Source organism: Pipistrellus hanaki (assembly GCF_964339955.1).
Source record: "Pipistrellus hanaki genome assembly, chromosome: 2".
Taxonomy (NCBI): domain Eukaryota; kingdom Metazoa; phylum Chordata; class Mammalia; order Chiroptera; family Vespertilionidae; genus Pipistrellus; species Pipistrellus hanaki.
The window spans coordinates 188,309,591-188,331,998 of record NC_140504.1 but is presented as its reverse complement, the minus strand read 5'-3'; the positions used below and the strand labels follow the sequence as shown (position 1 = coordinate 188,331,998).

The window sequence follows — 22,408 nt, the reverse complement described above, 5'->3', positions numbered from 1 at the left end:
TGATGATGTTTGAGGGTGAACCTTTTCTTTCTGTGCACTTAAAAAAAATACATTTTTAATGATTTCAGAGAGGAAGGGAGAGGGAAAGAGAGAGAGAAACACCAATTATGAGAATCATGGATTGGCTGCCTCCTCCAGGACCCTTACTGGGGATGGAGCCTGCAACCCCAGCATGTGGCATGTGCCCTTGACCAGAATCGAACCTGGGGCCTTTCATCTGTTTTATTCCTTTCTCTCTCTCTCTCTCTCTCTCTCTCTCTCTCTCTCTCTCTCTCTCTCTTTAGAAATATACTTATTGATTTTTTACAGAGAGGAAGGGAGAGGGAGAGAGAATTAGAAACATCAATGAGAGAGAGACATCGATCAGCTGCCTCCTGCACACCCTGCACTGGAGATATGCCCGCAACCAAGGCACATGCCCTTGACCGGAATCGAACCTGGGACTCTTGAGTCTGCAGGCCGACACTCTATCCACTGAGCCAAACTGGTCAAGGCGCGCTCTCTCTCTTTTAAAGTTGATTTGAAGTATCCTCTATTTCTTAGCCATTAGCAGCTTATTTTTGCCACTTCTCCTCTACTCAACAGTATCAAGTTCCTGGTCATGTTATGCTTTGTCCCTTACTAGTTTCTACTTTTAGTTACTTATCTCTTCAGTCCAAAATATTTTTGGTAAAGCAGTTTTCCTTACTTGCCATTTCAGCTTTGTCTCCTGCTGTTAAAAGCCCTGGATGTCAAAACTCTTCTTCCCTAGTTGCCCCTGGGACATTGGTCTCAAACTACTTATTTCATGAAGTAAAACCAGGTGTTTTGCCACCAAATGATATCTCATTAAAAAAACTGTTTAGGAAAGATTTTTTTCTCAAATATTTAGCTATGCTGAAGTTCAGAACAGTTTCTAATATAGCAAAAACCTATACATGGTTAAGCCATTCACCAAGCATTGGCTGTCTGTCACCTGAAGAGATCCTTGTTGCTCCCTCTGCTTTAACGCTACACTTTAACACTTCCATCGTTTTCTCCGAAAGTAAGCCGTTAGGATTTGCCATTTTAATTCTGCTGCTGTGTGTTCTTCAGAAAAACGCTGTTAGTACGGTGATTAAAAGTGTAGAGTCTGAAACCGACTGCCAGGGTTAAAATCCTGGCTCTGCTATTTATTAGTTATGTGCAACCTAAGTAATGTCTTTGTGACTCAGGTTTACCTTCTGTATAATAAGACTAGTTATGGTCCCTGTCTCATAGTGTTAGGAGAATCAAATCAGTTAATCTGTGGCAAGTACTTAAGACAGTTCACTGGCACATAGTAAGTGCTCTTGCTGTTATTACAACTTCTCTTTGGCTGCCACTTTTAAGCTGCTATCTGCGTTTGCCCCAAACATCCATATCTTTTTTTAAAACATATTTTATTGATTTTTTTTTACAGAGAGGAAGTGAGAGAGAGAGTTAGAAACATCAATGAGCCGTCTCTTGCATACCCCCCCCCCCCCCACTGGGGATGTGCCCGAAACCAAGGTACATGTCCTTGACCGGAATCAAACCTGGGACCCTTCAGTCCACAGGCCGAAGCTCTATCCACTGAGCCAAACTGGTCAGGGCTGCTTTTTAAAAACATATTTTAAATATATATATTTTTATTGATTTCAAAGAGAAAGGGAGAGAGAGAGAGAAACATCAATGATGAGAAGGAATCACTGATCAGCTGCCTCCTGCATGCCCCCTACTGGGGATTGAGCCTGCAACTTGGGCATGTGTCCTGACTGAGAATTGAACCACCACCTCCTGGTTCATAGGTCAATGCTCACCCACTGAGCCATTCTGGCTGGGCATCCTTTCTTTAAAACAAACCATATTTCCAGTCTAAAGGGAAGATGTTAATAACAAAAATCTAGTCAGTTTTAGCTGCCATATTAAAAAATTATTGTTATTTTTTAAGGACTAAATTGAATTTTTTTCTAATAACTTTCCCCTTTTTCTTAAAGTATTTGGTGCAGGAGAAATTCACCAGTGCTATCCCTGTGCACTGTACACTCTAGAGTAGTGCTTCCTAACTCTGTTGAAATCCATGCAGACATAGGAAATGTCACACTGGTAAATGCTGAGCTGCTCTTGGCTGCCTGGAGTTGAAGACCCCAGGAGAGCTGGAGGAGCAATGTCTCAGTCACACCTGTGTCCGTTCTCTGTGTCCCAAGTGGCAATATGAAACCATCTAGTGTTGGAAGTTAAACCACGCCATCCTTTTCAGCTAAACAGATTTTCACTGTTTGCTACTCCTTGTGGAAACAAGAGATTGAGGACAGATCAAATGAGCCAATGAAACAAGGGAGAGATGAAGGAATAAAAGAATACTGTGTTAAGGAGTGTAAGGAGAGGATACGTTTTGTAGAAGAAAGCGTAAGCAAGATCTCAGATACCATTTGCTTTGTTGGTTGGCAGTTTAAGAATATTTGTAACTTTTTTTGGTTTACTTTTAAATCTGTTTAAAAGTAGATGAAGAGGAAGGACTTATATACATGCATATAAGTACAACCAATGGACACAAAATTCTGGAGAGGGAGGGCATGAATGAGAGGGGGTGGGCAATGGTATATGTACAAAGATAATTTAATTAAAAAAAAAGTAGATGAAGAGGAGTCGGAAGTAAAGAATAAGGTTTCTTAACAAAGCATCTGTGGTTTCAGGATTTTTCATTATAACACACCTTTGTTTTACCAGCTGAGCACTATTTGAGAGGAGGTCAGTTTTGGAATCTTCTGAAATAGAGTTTAACTATATATCACACTACTTTCCTAGAAAACCATCTTTTTTTTTTTTTTTTTTTAAATTTTATTGATTTTTCACAGAGAGGAGGAGAGAGGGATAGAGAGTTAGAAACATCAATGAGAGAGAATCATCGATTAGCTGCCTCTTGCACACCCCCTACTGGGGATGTGCCCGCAACCACGGTACATGCCCTTGACCGGAATCGAACCCGGGACCTTTCAGTCTGCAGGCCGACGCTCTACCACTGAGCCAAACCGGTCCCGGCAGAAAACCATATTTTTATTGTGGAGTTTGATATTAACATTAAGATCTTAAAATAAATTACTAGATTTTATTTATTTTTAAAATATATCTTTATTGATTTCAGAGAGGAAGGGAGAGAGAGGGATAGAGATAGAAACATCAATATGAGAAGGAATCATCGATCAGCCGCTTCCTGCATGCCTGCTACTGGGGATTAAACCTGCAACCTGGGCATGTGCCCTTGACTGCAAACGAACCTGAAACCCATTGGTCCGCAGGCCGTTGCTCTACCCACTGAGCCAAATTGGCCAAAGCAATAAATTACTAGATTTTAAAATGTAAACTTTTTTTGATAGAAACTTTTTTTTATTGGCTAAAAAAAGTAAGCATATATACAAAATTAGGTACACATTTAGATACTTCTTTTGAACGAATGGTTTAGCCTTTTTAAACTCAGTTTAAGAAAATAAAAACTCTAATTTTTCAACACTGTTTTGAAAACTTAAAAGTGCACCAATATACTTAGCTTCCTTATCTACAAAACTAATGGCATGGTGCATGAATTCATTCACATGGAAAGGAAATGAATTAGGGGAAAAAAAAATATATATATATGTGTGTGTATATATATATATATGTATATGTATATATGTATATGTATATATATTGATTTTTTACAGAGGAAGGGAGAGAGAGAGTTAGAAACATCGATGAGAGAGAAACACCGATCAGCCACCTCCTGCACAGCCCCCACCAGGGATGTGTCCGCAACCAAGGCACATGCCCTTGACCATAATCGAACCCAGGATCCTTCAGTCTACAAGCTGATGCTCTATCCACTGAGCCAAACCGGTTTCGGCTAGAAGAAATATTTTAATATCGCTATTCGCCCTTTATAATAGAAGTGTCTACCAAATTCACGATTGACAATGACAGACTGAAACACACGTGTGCGATTGGCACCAGTAAGAGCTTTATATGTATCGTGCATGCCTGAGTCAACAGCCTTTTACAGTATATATATAGAATAAACTTGCTTGCTCAGACCTGTTTTCTGATTTAGCTACACTTTTTCCAGTCCAGTGAAGCACCCCAACTTCTCTTTCAGGTAATTGTTAGCAACACAGCAGTAAATATCAACACGAAGCAGATTATTATTGTAGATCATGCAAGGAGAACAAAGGGTAAACTATTTAACTGCAGCAGTGTTTGACTATATTCTACGCAGTGAGAAAACCTGAAGTTGTTTTCAAGGTCTACCATTTCTTCATTTCAGTCAGGTCAAGTTTCTAAACTTTCTAAATCTCCGTTTTCCGGCTAATGAAAAGAAAAATAGGATTCCATCGATTCTTCTATCTATCTACTTCAGGACTTATGTGAGGATCAAATGAATTGAGGCACGGGGAAATGCTTTACAGACATTTGATTAAAGTGTAAAATGTTTCCCCCTGGCTATAAAGCAAGTCCTGTTCCTGGGCTGAACAAACTGCAAGGAGGCTAATTGCTAGGGAGAGGAAGCCAGGTGTTGCTACGTGACGTCATTACCCAGCACCCACAGGCACTGTTTTGGTCTGGGCTGGGCTGGGGGCTGCATTTTGCACCATGGAGTCTCGGCAGTGTTGGCTGTAATTTGATGGGCTGTGGCTCTGGGGTGGTGGCAGGCCAATGTGTTCCCCTTGGGGGAAGCCGAGTGTTACTTTGTGGGCACCAGGTCTGCAGTGGCATTTCTCTGTAAATGGACAGTGTGCGTCATGGCAGCTCCTGCATTGAGTGTCTGCCCCCTGGTGGTCAGTGTGCGTCATAGTGACCAGGATGGCTGGACAATTAGCATATTAGCGTTTTATATATATAGATGGTGCAATTACAATTTTAACCTGATAAGAGTGCAACAAATTGAATTAAGCAAATGCATATATCTGTGCATTATGTTCACTTATGTTAGTTTGCACTTAAAACACAGGAGGAAAAGGGAATTGGCACAATAGAGGCCAAATTTAATCTCATTGTGTGCAAAATTTGAAAGGTAACTGTCAGTAAATAATGGAGAGTGCAGAAGAAACTAACTGGAGGGGCACAATTCACATTATCAATTAGAATGTAAAATTTTAAATAATGTTCTTATAGATTTTTTTTTTAAGAGAGAGAGGAAGGTTGGGGAGAGAGAAACATTCATCGGCTGCCTCCTACATGCCCCCCCTACTGGGGATCTAGCCGGAAACCTGGGCATGTGTCTTGACCGGGAATTGAACCAGCGACTTCTTGGTTCATGGGTTGATGTTCAGTTACTGAGCCACACCAGTTGGGCAGTCTCAGTTTGTTTTTTAAATTGCTATTTGGTAATTAAGCTTTCTTCAGGATCAAGATTAATTCATGTCCCGCATGTGACATGTATTGAAGATCCAAGTTTGTTTTCTGCTGACACCAAATTTCTTATTTCTGTTTCTTTCATTTGTATAAATTGCTATAATTTCTTCTCCTATAAATTATACTAGTAAATTTGCCTCTCTGGCACTTAAAATGTGATGGTAAGATGATTCTCTGCAAACATTAAAAAAACCAAACTGCCAAAAAATCTAAGAAAAAAAATCTAAGACAGGCAGCTTTTAAAATAGAGCTAATCACCCTTGTCTTCCTGGCTCAGTTGTCCCGTGCACCAAAAGGTTGCCTGTTTGACTCCTGGTCAGGGCTTGGGCCTCAGTAGAGGGGCATGTAGGAGACAGCTGATAGATGTCTCTCTCCCTCTCCCCCTTTCCCAGTCTTTAAAAATCAATTAATAAAATAAAAATAGAGCTAATCAATGGCAAAGATTTTCGTGAAGACTTAGGTTGTGGAGATAATTCTTTGGCAATTACGTGAGGCTTAAATTTGTTATACACTGTTTTAATGGATTCAATCTGAGTGAGTTGTTTTAAAATTGGAGGCATATTTTAATTATAAAATTTCTAAGGATAAGATTGCTTACCTTAACTATTTTACTCTGATATAGTTGTAAATACAATGTGATACACGTACTTTAGGAGGAGACTGCTTTTTTTTTTTTTTTTTAGGAGAGTGTTATTTATTTTATTTTTTCTTGGTTTAAAAGTTGGTGCATTTCCAGAATAGAGTTGCTCATGATGATACAGTGTGTTTATTCCCTGGGGGGCTTCAAACACTTGGTGTTAAACCACGTTAGCTAGTTCAGACTGCAGATTTGACTTATGTCTTAGAAATAGGATTTTTCTCCTTCAGGAGGATATAGAAAAAAATTTATTTGTTCTTTATTCAAAAAGTAATATGGGAGGGTTTAGGAGCCGAAAGGACACATTGAAGGGTGTATTCTGAGTCCAAAGAACATGTTTTTGACTTGCTGCATCTCTAATCCATACTATCTATTTTTAAAAAAATATATTTTTATTGATTTAAGAGAGAAAGGGGAAGGGAGAGAGAGAAACATTAATGATGAGACAGAATAGAATCATTCTTTGGTGCCTCCTGCACACCCCACACTGGGTATCAAGCTTGCCACCTGGGCATATGCCCCACTAGGAATCAAACCATGACCTCCTGGTTCATAAGTCAGTGCTCAACCACTGAGCCACTCTGGCTTTGATGGTGTTGTCCTTGGTTTTAAAGTGTGCTTTATAAAGCAGATTAGTTACCCTAGATCCGTGGTCGGCAAACTGCGGCTTTCGAGCCACAGTTTGCCACTCTGTTGACTAATGAGTTTGCCGACCCCTGCCCTAGTTGGTTTGGCTCAGTGGATAGAACGTTGGCCTGTGGACTGAAGGGTCCTGGGTTCCATTTCAGACAAGGGCACATCCCCAGGTTGCAGGCTTGATCCCCAAAGTGGGGCATGCAGGAGGCAGCCAATCAATGATTGTCTTGTATCATTTATGTTTCTATCTCTCTCCCTCTCTCTCTGAAATCAATAAAAATATGTTTTAAAAAACCCCACACAGATTTGTTGTCAACACATATTATATTTTTTTGCTGCAAATGTATGCTTGTATGTAGGATTTCTTATACTGGCTGGCACATGATTTCAACCTTGATAGACTGAGGACAGAATTTGTCTACTGAATCTGAAAAGGCTGTTTTCTTACAAGAATGCCTTAAGAACATAATAAATTTCTTCTAACTTCTCCATTTATCGGTGGTACAAACTTATTCTCTTATTTCCTAGACTAAGAAACTTCCTTATAATTTCCCACCTCCTTACACAAATCCACTCTCCACCCTCAAACAGGTCAACTATTTATTTTTTCTTTCCATGCTCCTACCCTAGTGCAGGTCTTTTGTTTAAGTAGTTTCATAGCTGAGTTCCTTTACTTTTATCTGGTTGTCCACCTTGGAATACAGGTATAAGATTGATACTCTTAAAAACATACACACACACACACACACACAAAACTTGTTCATGGTTAAGAAAGAAATGGTAGCCTCCTGTTCACCACCCAGGTTAAATGAAAACTCTGCCTAGTTTTCAGTCTTTAATGACTTGGACTCAACTGGTTTTTTTTTTTTTAAATTCTCACCTGAGGATATTTTTCTATTGATTTTTAGAAAGAGTGGAAGAGAGAGGGAAAGACAGAAAAATATTGATGTGAGAGAAACATACCGATTGGTTGCCTCCTGCACGTGCCTGACCAGGGCCTGGGCAGGGGAGGAACCTGTAACAGGTATGTGCCCTTGACCAGAATCGAATCTGGGACCTTTTAGCCACAGGTTGACGTTCTGTTCACTGAGCCAAACCAGCTATCGCAGCTCATCTGGTTTTTTGTGTTTGTTTTTCTACTTTGGTGCGGTGGGAGAAGGACAGGTTCCTGAGTGGAGGAGCTGGAAATTGAGAAATAAAAGAAAGAGACAAGAGGCAGAAATAGATCCAAAAGCTGGGTGCTGGGTGGAGGCTGTCACTCTGATGGAGGGACAGTCAACACCCACCACAGACAACACAGCGCATTTATTGATTTCCAGAGGGGGGTTTAAGGTAAAAGAAGTTTTGGGTGTGCCCAGATCCTATTCATTCCCTCATTCCTGGGATTTAGCATATCAAGACCTGGGTAAGTCAAGTTCCTCATTCCAAGCACATGGATAAAAATAAGAAATCTGTACTGATAACCGATAAATCTGTACTGATAATGGGAGGCTGTTTGGGGGGCAGGAGTGATGACAGCCATGCCAGTCACCTCGGACTCAGCTGACATTTAAAGGTCATCCATGTGCATTCCCAAGGGGCCCTCTACACTTTGGTGTCCTAATATCCTTATAAGGACTCCAGTCACATTGTATTAGGGCCATCGATATGACTTTACATTACCTTAAAGACCTTATCTCCAAATACAGTCAGTCATATTCTGAGGTACTTAGGGTTAGGGCTTCAACATGTCACTTTATTTGGGATCACAATTCAGTCTATAATAGGCACAATAGCACGTTCTTTATAATAGTTTATAGTATAACTACAGGCCTTGTGCATGAAATTTGTGCATTTGCATGGGGGTGGGGGTGTCCCTCAGCCCAGCCTGCACCCTCTCGCAGTCTGGGAGACCTTGGGGATGTCCGACTGATGGACATCCTTAGTGCTGCTGCAGAGGTAGAAGAAGCTCCTGCCACCACCGCTGCACTCGCTGGCCATGAGCCCAGCTTCTGCCTACTGACTACCAGGGGGCAGTTCCTGTGTTGAGCGTTTGCCCCCTGGTGGTCAATGCGTGTCATAGCGACTGGTTATTCTGCTGTTCTGTCGATTTGCATATTAGTCTTTTATTATATAGGATATTACTTTAAATTATAACCTAGTTTACCAGTCACCTGTTGGTGCACATGTAGGTAATCTCCTGTCTTGTTCCTACAAGCAAGACTGATAAATAACCTTGTGTCTACCTCTTTGCATGCACGGAGAAAGTTTTAGAAATGGAATTTCCACAACAATCAACAAGTGTGCACGAGGATGTAGAGCACATGTGTCAAACACAAGGCCCGCGGGCCAAATCCAGCCCGCCAGGCCTTGCAATGTGGCCCGCACCGCGCTGTCATCACTGCACTCCGCTGTCAGTTTATGACATAGTCAGTTTATGACTGTTCAGTAAACCATTCGGCCCGCGATTTAGGCTGGATTTTAGATTTTGGCCCCTTCTCTGATTGAGTTCGACACCCCTAAAGTAGAGATAGGGAACTCTAGTGCACTGTTGGTGGGAATGCAGACTGTACAGTCACTGTGGAAACAAGAATGGAGTTTCCTAAAAAAAAAAAAAAAAAAAAAAAAAAAAAAATGGGACTGCTTTTTGACCCATTGAGACCACTTCTGAGCATATATCCTAAGAATCCCAAAACAATCAGAAAGAATATATGCACTCCTGTGTTCATAACAGTGTTATTTATTAGCTAAGATCTAGAAACAGCACAAGTGCCATCATTGGTAGATGAGTGGAGAAGCTGTGGTACACATACACGATGGAATATTATGAGGCTGTAAAAAAGAAGGAACTCTTATCCTTTGCAACAGCATGGCTGGACCTGGAGATTATTATGCTAAGTGAAATAAGCCATTCAGAGAAAGATAAGTACGATGTGATCTCACTAATACAGGCCATCCTCCCGTTACGTCGGACTTAGGTGGTTTCGTGGTTACATCGCCATCTCCCATTTACAGTATATATAAAAAAATAAAGTTCCGTTATTTCGACGTATGCACATATGTGCTTTATGTTTTTATTTATTTACCACAAATAAAGGTCAGGAATTGTTACCTTTAAATTTTTTTTTTTTTACTGTTTCACTTCATTACTGCTGTGTATGTGCTCCATGTGAGTGACGTAGGTGCTTATGTAGGTGGGTTCTGACTTCCGGTGAAAATCATGTTATGTCCCACTGTAGGAACGGATCTCTGGATCTCTGATGTAACCCGAGGACTTCTGAAATGTGGATTCTAATGAACAGAATAAACTGATGAACAAAATAGAACCAGAGGCATGAATACGTGGAATAGAGTGACAGATCTCAGAGGGGAGTGGGTAGGGGGAGACTGGATAAAGGAAGGTGAAGGGATTAGCTGAAGAACTTGTATGCATAGTCCAAGGACACAGACAATAGTGTGGGGAGGGCCAAGGGAGTGGGAGCAGGGGCTGGGTGGAGGTGGACAGAGGGGGGAAATATGAGGGACATCTGCAGTAGTGTCAACAATAAACATCTTAAATAAAAAAGATGGAATTTCTAGGGTAAAGAATGTACATATTACTAAGTTTTGGTAGGTATTGACCTAGACATGGAGGTCTTGTTTCTGATACTTTTTTGAAAGTAAACATTTGCCTTGTGTGTTATGTACTAATCTAAAACCACATTGTTTTCCTGGGTACATGAATGGCTTTCATTTAGTGCTTCGATGGAGTATAAACACAGTCCCCTATACAAGATTGCCTAGATAATCAGATTCTAAATTGACTGCCTTTTTGGGTGACTTCACAATGATAAAAAGAGCTTGCAATTTAATTGAGTGTTAAGTACTGTACATAGGAGTAACTCAATAATTCCTATAACCTGTGATGTTAGATTTATTTCTGTTTTACAAATGGAGAAATAGTGTTGAAGAGGTTTTGGAGTGTGCCCAAAGTCACACAACAAGGGGTATATGAGCTGAGGGCTGTTGGACTGCTACTCTATATTGTCTTCCTTGGGCATATTGGAGACCTGATAAGTATTTTTTGTTTAAGTATTGTTATTTTGTCTTATCTTAAAATAGAGGCAGTTTACAACCCTTTTTATAACATTCCAAATCTTCTGGCTACAAATAAGTTTCTTTTAAACTGTTCTTTGAGATCAGAGTGCCAGGATTTCAAAAAGGATTGATCAAGTTAACAAATAAGCCTATATAGTAGAAGCACAGACTTTTTTGGGTTTTCTCTTTTTAAAAAAATATATATTTTATTGATTTTTTTACAGAGAGGAAGAGAGAGGGATAGAGAGTTAGAAACATTGATGAGAGAGAATCATCAATCAGCTGCCTCTTGCACACCCCCTACTGGGGATGTGCCCGCAATCAAGGTACATGTCCTTGACCGGAATCGAACCTGGGACCTTTCAATTCTCAGGCCGAGGCTCTATCCACTAAGCCAAACCGGTTTCGGCTGAGTTTTCTCTTAATTGTAGTGTTCAGATGCTTTCATTTAACAGTAGTAGGCCATATTGGTTTTTGCAAGTTTTAATTTATTTTTTTATTATTTAAAAAAAATATATATATTTTATTAATTTTTTTTTTTTTTAATATATTTTATTGATTTTTTTACAGAGAGGAAGGGAGAGAGATAGAGAGCTAGAAACGTCGATGAGAGAGAAACATCGACCAGCTGCCTCTTGCACACCCCCTACCGGGGATGTGCCCGCAGCCAACATACATGCCCCTGACCGGAATCGAACCCGGGACCTTTCAGTCCGCAGACCGACGCTCTACCACTGAGCCAAACCGGTTTCGGCTATTTTATTAATTTTTTTTACAGAGAAGAAGGGAGAGGGTCAGAGAGTTAGAAACATTGATCAGCTGCCTCCTGCACACCCCCGAATGGGGTTGTGCCCGCAACCAAGGTACATGCCCTTGACCGGAATTGAACCTGGGACTCTTCAGTCCGCAGGCGGATGCTCTATCCACTGAGCCAAACCAGCCAGGGCCCAAGTTTTAATTTAGAATAAAATGCCCTATTAGGTGTTTACTGTGTGCCAGGCGATATGTTAGTTACTTTATATACATACCTCATTTTTCTTTATCACAGTTTTTTTTGTTAATCTCCACCTGAGGGGATATTTTTCCATTGATGTTTAGAGAAAGTAGAAGGGAGTGGGAGAGATACAGAAAGAGAAAAACATCGATCTGAAAGAGACTTATGGATTGGTTGCCTCCCACAGGTGCCCTGAGGATTGAGCCTGCAATCCAGGCACTGTTTCCTTGATCGTAATCAAACTCTTGACCTTTCAATCTGCGGGCCAACGCTCTATCCACTGAGCCAAACTCTCTAGGGCAGTGGTTGGCAAACTGCGGCTCGTGAGCGGTTTGCCACTCTGTTGACTAATGAGTTTGCTGACCACTGCTCTAGGGCTATAGCAGTTTTCTTAGTTAAATGGTATTATGTAGATGAGAAAATTAAGGTATAGAAGTGAAGTAATTTGCCAGGATCCACACATTGGAGTAAGATTGGAACCCGCATGTGCTTGTCTTTAAAAATCCAATGCTTTTTATTTTTAGCCAACAGGGTTTAAAAAAACACACATTAAAAATGTTATTTTTTTCACCTGGCCAGCATGGCCCAGTGGTTGAGGGTTGACTTATGAACCAGGAGATCACAGTTCGATTCCCAATCAGGGTGCATGCTGGGGTTGCCGGCTGGATCCCCAGGATGGGGGTGTGCAGGAGGCAGCCAATCAGTGATTCTCTCTCATCATTGATGTTTCTCTCTTTCCCTTTCCCTTCCTCTGAAATCAATAAACATGTATATTTTAAAATTTACTTTTTTTCTTGCTATTAATATATGCTCAGTACTGTATGAGGTGCTTTGGGAGGGAGATAAAGAAGTATAAGCCTAGTTTTTCCTCTCTGAGGCCTATAATCTATTAGAATAAGCACATGCACATGTGAATAAAAACAGCGTAAGTAGTCACTTCTGTGATTTATTCAGTGAGTACATATTAGTGTCCAGTATTGAGCTATTTTCTTGGAATACAGCAGGGTCCCTGCTTTTCCAGAGGTTGTATTTTTTATCTGTCTCCTTTGCTACAATATAACAAGTAAACGAGATAATTATAGACAATGGTCATATTGTGGAGGAAATAAACGGTAATATGATAGAAGTCAGGAGGGAAGGGGGTTGGATATTCTGGGTCCTGTGCTTTTCTGAGGAAGTGATTTGGGTTGAAATCCGAAGGATGAGAAGTCAACAGCTTTAAGAATGGGGGAAAGAGTGCTCTTGGCAAGACAGAGCCCTGTATGTTTGAGGAATGTAAGGAGATCTGTGTAGCCAGAGCTTGGAGAGCGAAGGGGAGAGGAGGATGAAATACGAGATCAAAGAGTTACGAAGGGCCTTGTCATGGGCGTTAAGAATTTATTTGGGCAGTTTTCTTTTGTTAATCATCATCTGAGTATATTTTTTCCATTGATTTCTAGAGACAGTGTAAGGGAAGAAGGGGAGGGAGGGAAAGAGGGGGAGGGAGAGAGGAAAAGAGACAGATGGATTGATTGTCTGCTGCATGTGTCCAGCTAACCTGGACCCAGGATCAAACCTGCAAACCACCTACATGCCCTTGACTGGGAATTGAATCTGAGACCCTGTGGTGCATGGGCTGACAGGCTAACCACTGAGACACACTGGCCAGGGCAGAATTTGGGCAGCTTTTGAAAGCTGGAATAGTTAGGAAAGGAAACTCAGGTAAGATGGGATTTTGGGATGGAAAGTTAGATTAGAAATAGGATGAGTTGTAAGGCCAGACATTAATGGTTTGGAGAGATGATGTGAATAAAGTCATAGACTTTGAAATAAGCAACAAACTGTATTGGATAATTTATACAGTATCAGACAATTGACAGTGATTAGATCAGAATAAGATAGAAGATGCAAATTCCCCAGGTTGTCTAGACCTTGGAGCTGTGATAAATTCAGATTTGAGATTTGAGATAAGCACAGTGCTCTTATTTTTCGTTATCTTTTGCATGAAACAGAGGAAGGTTTGACTGTATCTAATATCTCCTTGCCTATTTTAAAAATTCATTATTTTAAAATATAATTTTATTCATTTCAGAGAGGAAGGGAGAGAGCTAGAGAGATAGAAGCATCAATGATGAGATAGAATCATTGATTGACTTGCCTCCTGCACGTCCCCTACTGGGGGAGGTGGATCGAGCCGGCAACCCCCTTGGCCGGAATCAAACCCGGAACCCTTTAGTCCACAGGCTGATGCTCTATCCACTGAGCCAAACCGGCTAGGCTCCTTGCCTGTTCTTAATTAAGAGACTAGAATTATATTGCCCTTAATTAAGAGAAAAGAATGGGAATATTACCTATAAGGGTGTCAGTATCAGTAATGTTATAAAAAAAAAAAGTATATTGGGAGGAAGATGAGGATGATGCTTATTTATTGTCTGTATACCCCATGTAGGGTGTTGCCCCAAGAGAAGAGGAACTTTATTCCAGGCATTGGCCATGTATAGGGGATTAGCACATAATAAGAGTTTAAAGGTATCTTGAATGAATTAATAAATCTACAAATCTTAGCTATTTTGAGGAGAAATCTTGTAATCTCCATTCTCTTACCATGAAATACTTATTTAAAAAAAATTTAAATATATTTTTTAATTTTAATTTAATTTAATTTTATTTACTTATTTATTTATTTATTTTTAGAGAGAAAGAGGAAGGGAGAGGGAGAAAAACATCAATGTGAAAGCAAACATCCATCAGCTGCCTCTTGCATGCCCCCTACTGGAAACTATGGAGAACTCTCTCTCCTAACTCAGGGTTGTCTACTTTTTACTAATTGAAAGATAAATTACAGTTTTAATTTATTTTTTCAAATTGGAATGGATATATTATTGAAAAATGAGGTAAAGTGCTGATCATATTTAAGCTTCTTTTGGTTCTTTTTTTAGGCAAATAACTTTTAGCAGTATCTGTATTGCTTTAACTTTTTGAATGAGTGCCAAAGTTTATAAGATTATTTTCTGTTTATTGAAGACTCTGGAAACAAATTATAAAGTTTAAAAAAGGACTGCCCTTGGCTGCCTCCTGCATGCCTACCAGGGATTGAGCCTGTAACCTAGGCATTTGCCCCAGCCTGGAATCGAACTGGCAAACTTTCTGTGCCAACCAACTGAGCTACACAGGCCAGGACTTGGCATTGTTTCAACAGGAAGTTAACACAGGATATGCAAACATGTCTGGCCTCGTATTCTCCATGTTGTTGAAGCCGGCATTGTATATATTGCAAAACCAAAGTTTCTTCTCTGGTCACCTGCTTCCTTCCCATCTGATGATATTTTAATACATTAAATTATTATTTAAAAAATATATTGATTTTTATTGATTTCAGAGAGGAAGGGAGAGGGAGAGAGAAATAGAAACATCAATAATGAGAGAGAATCATCGATCGGCTGCCTCCTGCACACCCTCACTGGGGACCCAGCCCGAAACCCCACCGTGACCTCTTGGTTCATAGGTCGATGCTCAACCACTGAGCCACACTGACCAGGCAATACATGAAATTATTAACACTATATAGCAAATGTTGTGCAGAATAGCTCATTAAATTGGAATTTGATTCTGAAATGACCACTTCTATGATAATAACTCTATTTGACTACATTTTTATTAAGTACAAAGAATACTGTAATTATTTTGGAAATAAAATTTATGTGCTCCTTAGTGGGTTGGAATTATTTATTTATTTATTTATTTTTTAAAATATATTGATTTTTGTACAGAGAGGAAGGGAGAGAGATAGTTAGAAACATCGATGAGAGAGAGAGTCATCGATCAGCTGCTTCCTGCACACCCCCCACTGGGGATATGCCTGCAACCAAGGTACATGCCCTTGACCGGAATCGAACCCGGGACCCTTCAGTCCCCAAGCCGACGCTCTATCCATTGAGCCAAACTGGTTTCGGCAGTGGGTTGGAATTATTGATGTTTTAAACTATATTAACTTAAAAGTGCCTTTAATTATTCAAAATTAATAGATAACATTTACTCAGCATTTACTGTATACCAGAAACTGTTTCAAATTCTTTACATGTATTATCTTAATCAACTTATCCTATGAGGAAGGTATTACTATTTTCATTTTTTAGATGAGGGAATACTGAGCCATTGAGAAGTTAAATAGCTTGCCTAAGGTCACATAGCTTGCATGGTAGAACCAGCCTGTCTTCTGAGCCAGTGCTCTTAACAGGAGACTCACAACCAATTTCCAACAGATTGCTGAGCTGTTAAGTTCAGGAATCCTAAGAAATGTAAGATTTGTGGGTATATAGAAAGGGGAACAGCAAACACAAACTCAGTTACTAATTCTTCGGTCCCCTTTCCCCAATAAAATTCAGTAATTGTCTGCAGGGTGAAGAAACAGGAATTGAACTTCTGTTTCTTGCTTCCTCTTCTGCCTTCCTCTTTCCAATGCCAGCAACTGTCATGGGTATATACTTGCCACTACATTTGCAGTGATCATGTTTGTTTTTATCAGTGTCCATTCTCAGGTGAAGTAGTATAGTGCTTTAGAGCAGGGGCTTGCTTGATAGTCAAGACTGCTTGGGTTTAAATTTCAGCTCTGCTATTTACTGGCTCATTGATCTTGGCATAATTACTTCACTGAGACTTGGTTTTCTTATCTGTAAAATGGGGATAATGTACTCACTTCATAGGGTTGCTGGATGAAATGTATGAATATGTGTAATATGTTTAGGACAGTATGTGGCGTATAGGAAATGTTTGCTGCTGTCTGTTATTATTTGAAAACACTTTTTAGGTTGAAACACCTCTGAAGTATATTACGTCATGATCTTTAAATATTCAACATGAATCTTTCATTACTGAATATGTAAAATGCCTGGGCGATATAGTAATTCATTTTGATAATTTGAATTCTACTTTAAGAAACTGTTTCTAGGTGACCTAAAATGCCAGTCATGTTTATCTTAGTTTAGATTCTTGTGTTATTGGTATTCTTTATCTTGCTATCACATAGAAAAGCGGTTCTCAAACTTCATTGTGCATTAGAATTGCATAGGAAGTGTTGTTCTGATTTATGGGATTTGGGGAAAGGCCCAGGAATCTAAGTTGTTAATAAACTCAGTCCAAGATAGTTCTGACTGTGGTGGTCTGAGGTGTGATAATTTTGAAACTATAGGTTTAGAGGCTAAATTCAAGCATAAAAGATAGTAACTGTCAGGTTTTTGTTCATTTACATGTAAGCAGTGATTTGTAAACTAAAAAAGCACTTAATTTGGTGTTCCTCTACCTAAATTATTTTGTTAATACCTGTTAGCTAACTTGGTTTTAGGGACTACTCTATATATATACAGAAATGACACAGGAGATACAGAAATAATACAGGAGTTTTTAGGTGAAGAAGAAAATTTGGGTGGATTTCGTGTTGTTGTATTTTTTTTTTTTTTTTTTTTTGTGTGTGTGTGTGTGTGTGTGTGAGATTAAAGTAACAGCGGTGAATATAGTCAGTTCATTTTAATCTGTTTTTGTTGTGCCTGGTATGTGCAAAGCATGAAAACTTTGATTAGATAGTTCACCAAAGAGAGAAGGAAGTACAGTATTACAGTGTAAGCTTTTTTTTTTTTTTTTTTTAAATCCTCACCTGAGGACATGTTTTTATTGATTTTTAGAAAGAGAGAGACACAGAGACAGAGACAGACAGAAAGAGAGAAATAGATGTGAGAGAGAAACATCGAATGGTTGCATCCCATGATTGCCCTGACCGGGGATCGAACCTGCAACCTAGGTATGTGCCTTGACTGGAATTGAACCTGCACCCTTTTTGGTGTACAGGATGAAGCGCCAACCAACTGAGTCACCTGGCCAGGGCTACATTGTAAATTTTGACTCAGTGGATGAAAGTAGATGTAATAGAATTGATTTATTTGACACACTAGCCAAATCTTTTGTTGTTGTTGTTGTTAATCCTCACCATACGATATTTTCTCCATTGATTTTGAGAGAGTGGGAAGAAGGGAAGGAGGGGTTGAGCGAGAGAGAAACATCATTGTGTGAGAGAGACATCAATCTATTGCCTCCAACATGCACCCCTACCGAGGCTGGGGATTAAACCTACAACCCAGTTATGTGCCCAAGATCCTTCAGTGTGTGGGCTGATGTTCAAACCACGGAGCCACAGTGGGCAGGGCAAGGCCTTGTTTATATTATTTAATAGTCATAACAACTGTGTGAGGTTTTGATATTACTTCTGTTTTACAGATGAGAAAATTGAGGCAAAAAGAGATTAATAGCCTGGCCAGTGTGGCTCAGTGGTTGAGCATGGACTCATGGACCAAGAGGCCACCAGTTCAACTCCTGGTCAGGGCATATGCCCAGGTTTTGGGCTCCATCCTTAGTAGGGGGCAGCTGATTGATGATTCTCTCTTGATGTTTCTATCTCTCCTCCTCCCTTCCTCTTTGAAGTCAATAAAAATATATTTTAAAAAATGTAGATTTTGGCCTCTTTATGCCACAGATATTGAATTAGTAACTATGCAACCCAATGCTAAAACAGCTGCTGAGAATGAGGGATTACCCAGATCTTTGTCTGGTTTGTCATGTTGCTCATCTCTTACAGGGGAATGGTGGTGTTTGCTCCTTGTTGGTTATAGTCTGAGTAACTGTAGCTCTAAGTTTGGACATATGGACCATTCTTTAAAGAAGTGGCCTTTATATTGCAGTGTAGTACACATACATGTATACACACACGGGTGTGCACATACAACTAAAGGAAAAGTTTCACAGAAAATTTGGTATACTAAATGGGATTCATTCTGAAATACAAATGGCCTCTTCTTTTTTACTATAGTAAGACATATGCTGCTTTTTACACAAATTTGAACTTTTAAGAACACCATGTAAGTAGAAATAACCAGACATTAGAAACATGACTCTTTTTTGTTACTAGAGGCCTGTTGCATGAAGAGATTCATGCAGTAGGTCTTCCTTCTCTTGGCTTCCAGCACCTGTTTTCCTCTGGCACCCGGGACCCAGGCCTTTGCTCCGGCCAGAGTCTGCCGCCTTCATCTTCACTGAAGCCAAGTGCTGCTCCTGTAGATCCCTTTGGTTCCCCCCCCTACCTCCCTCTTATAGCAGGCATCCTGCACCTCCAGCAGCTGGGTGTCCGCCATCTTTGTCCTTCTAATTTGCATATTCCCTCCTTATTGGCTGGTGGGCGTAGCAGCACGATGGTCAATTTGCATGTTTCTCTTTTATTAGTGTAGATTGTGACTGAGCAAGTCACTGTTTCTCTTTAGGTTCTTTCAGTGATAGAAGTTGGGGTACTAGTTTTGTTTTTGCTCTAAATGAATGAACCTGTTGCTAAGTGAAGAAAACAATACATATGTAAGTACAAATAAATAAAACAAATATCCTTAATCTTTTTGTAGGTCATCATTGGATTTGAAATATTTAAAGTGGATATAAAACTATTTCAGCAATGCAGACAATTAAGTGTGTCGTTGTGGGCGATGGTGCTGTTGGTAAAACATGTCTTCTGATATCCTACACAACAAACAAATTTCCATCTGAATATGTACCAACTGTAAGTATAAAGGCTTTCATCTGTTAGTGAAACATAATTTGATATCCTTTTGAAAATTCTTTCTCTGAGTGTACTGAAATATTTCTGTTGTCTGCCTTTGTTTCCTGTTTTTAAAGATCTTGACTTCTCATGGGTAAATTATATACACTTTAAAATTAAACAGCTGAAAAATCAGTGGAAAGTCAGAAGGGGTGACACAAGGGTTTGCAAGAAGTGCTGGGAGGCAAAACTCCAGTAGACAAGATTCTAAAGAGTGGTGTTCTCAGTTTGGAGAAGTATGCTCTACATCTTGGAATGAGGTGACTTTTTTATTTTTGATATCTTGGCCAATGATTAATCAGTGCTTAGAGGTCTTCTGGAATGCTTTTGGGGTCTTATAACTTCAGAGAAAGTAGCATGTCTATACTTATTCTTCTGAGGGAGTAGAAGAGGATCTTATGGAGCTGTTGTCTTAGCACTAATGGAGCTCCGAACTGGTTTTTAGGGGTGGAGAAGACCTCTGCTTTTGTTACGAGAATACCAACAGAAGCCTTTGGGGGTTCTCTCCCACAAATCTTTTTATTAGCTTCTTGGAAGAATAGAGGGAAAATGGGAATTACAAAGATAATAGAGAGAGAGAGAAAGAGAGACAGAGACAGAGACAGGGTACTTGTGAAAGAATGTGTTTGGGGATTCAGTGTTTGTCCCAAGTTGTTGGACCAACCAGTGGTATAATTATGTTAAACGTAGATGACCAATCAGTGGTGTGAGGGGAGTAGGGCTGGGCTTGGCAGGGCTTGGCAACATCCACCTCTGTTAAGTGAGGTGTTTTAGGGATTATGAAGCTCCAATGTAGATTAATACTGTTTGTAAGTAAAAAGGAAGAAAATATGAGCACTTTAGGTTAATCTTCAGAGACATGAGCATTGTTAAGAGGGTGAATTGTTAAAATGTTGGTAATTGTGTTTACTTGGAATTGACAATCTATAATACCCCAGGGCAGGTAAAGTGAATGAGGTAGACCAAAATTAAGTTTCTTGGAGGGGGAGAATTTAAGTGTATAATTAAATAAAAAATAATTTTTTTTGTTTTGGCCCATTTGAGGACATTATAAGTGAAATAAATTCTGAGATTGAATTTTAGAGATAACATGGATCTTGTTTCATAGTGAGGGCAACTGTCAGAAGTGTTGTGTTTCAGTCTCCATTAACATTATTTTCTTGTAAACATTTCTGATACTTTTATGACTATTTAAGGTGGGCTTGTGGGTGCTTTATGTGTTTGTATGTGGATCTCTGGAAAAGGGTTAGATATGACTTAAAAAAATAACCAATATGGTTTGAGAGCTTAACCACATTAGTTACATTTCCTTGTTCATGTTATTAAGAACTGACTTTTCCTTCAACTACCACCTCCCCCATGTCCTTGCTTCCACTTTTGTTTACATTTATTTAAATATTTTTATTGATTACAGAGAGGAATGGAGAAGAGAGAAATAGAAACATAAATGCTGAGAGAAAATCATTGATCAGCTGCCTCCTGCATGCCCACTATATTGGGGATCCTATCCACTGAGCCAAACCGGCTAGGGCTAAACAAGCTTCTTACCTGTTAAAACATGAATCAGAAAACTAGTGTTAGGTAGCTAAAAGGTGTCTTAAAATATAACATCTTCCTACTAGTTGGAAAGCATTGGTTTTTAATTGTAAATTAATTCAAAGACATCCATGAATTAGTGTTGGGTCTTTATCCACTTAGCACTGTTATATCCCATTTTTACAAATAACTTAGTACAACCATATTAACATATATTGAGTTTGTCATGGGTTTTCAGTCTCTTTACCAAAAAAAGCATCTAGATCAAAGAAGGTATCTTGGCTCATGTGGTTTGTACCCAGTGACATAAATTTTATCCATGAAATCCCAACAAGCCTTTAGTTGGACACTTACCTTGATTATCTTCAGGAAACCTTTATTTCTTTCTAATGGGCCTGTTGGCAACAAGGCTCTTCTTATCTTGAACCTTGAAGGGAAAAAGATTGTCATGGACCTAGGAGATTTTAATTCTAGATTAAAAGGAAAAGGTCTATGAAGAAATAATTTCTCCAAAGTCAGATTGAACATTGAGGTAAACTCTAAACTAATGTCTCAAAATGTTCCAACTTGACCATGGTCATTTTGTATCGGTAGGGACTCTGCTACTGTGACATCTCTAACCCTTTTGTCCAGGCTGCTGGGGTAGAGCAGACATTCCAGAATACCCCCTGTAATTTTTCCCAATAACTATTAGCTCATGCAAAAGGCTTGGTTGACAACGTTGTTATATATAAAGAAGATGAGCTAAGAAAGGAATAAGTCTTAGGAAGAAAACATTGCCTTAGTTTAAGAGTTGTCCTGTCTCATTTTGTCCACTGCCTTGCACACTAACAGTGTATTTTTATGTTTTTAGGTTTTTGACAACTATGCAGTCACAGTTATGATTGGTGGAGAGCCATATACTCTTGGACTTTTTGATACTGCAGGTGAAAACTTGATATATTTTCTAATGTTTTGGTTTGTAACTATGACAGTTGCCGGTTGTCTTTCTTTGGACATTTTTGGGAAACTAGCATATTAGCAAACCACTTGCCATTTTTTTAATAGTTAGCAAGGTTGAATATCATGCTGGTTTTTGCTTGACCAAGAGGCATTCCCAGACCTCGAATGGCAAATAGGAGTTTGGAGGATCCTGGGTGGATGGTGTGGAAAGAGATGAAGTAGGGTGAGAGCAAAGTACTAGTACATGGACAAGTTGAATTATCACTCCCTGAAATTTGTACAGTTAGCTTCATACAGATAGCTTGTTATTTTATACTGCATTTGAAAATGTTTTGAGGGTTATCCAATGTCTAGCTTATAGTATTGATACTTATTGTCAACTTTTCAAATTAAAGGAACAGATTTTTTTCTTTCTTAACTATTGGGTCGGCAGCTAAGTAATTGCGGATTTTTTAAAGAAAATCAAAGACAATTTTTTCATGGAACTAAATAACTTTATTCTGTAATGTATTGCCCATTTTGATCAATGACCTTTTGCCATCTTTCAGGCAGCATCATAATCCCACGTTCAAAAAACTTCTGGTTTTTATTAGCAAAAAACTGAATCAGGTACGATTTGACATCATCATCATTA

At 39.4% G+C, this 22,408-nt stretch overlaps 1 protein-coding gene across 2 annotated transcripts in view; it reads left to right on the top strand.

Moving 5' to 3' along the window:
* Positions 1 to 22,408, top strand: part of CDC42 (cell division cycle 42) — a 38,174-nt gene that overhangs the window by 3,107 nt on the left and 12,659 nt on the right. For both annotated transcript variants that reach the window (XM_084875158.1, XM_084875159.1), the window contains exons 2-3: positions 19,103 to 19,257; positions 21,686 to 21,758. In XM_084875158.1, the coding sequence (XP_084731284.1) occupies positions 19,153 to 19,257; positions 21,686 to 21,758 (178 nt within the window). In that variant the 5' untranslated portion in view covers positions 19,103 to 19,152. The remainder of the gene's footprint in view (positions 1 to 19,102; positions 19,258 to 21,685; positions 21,759 to 22,408) is intronic.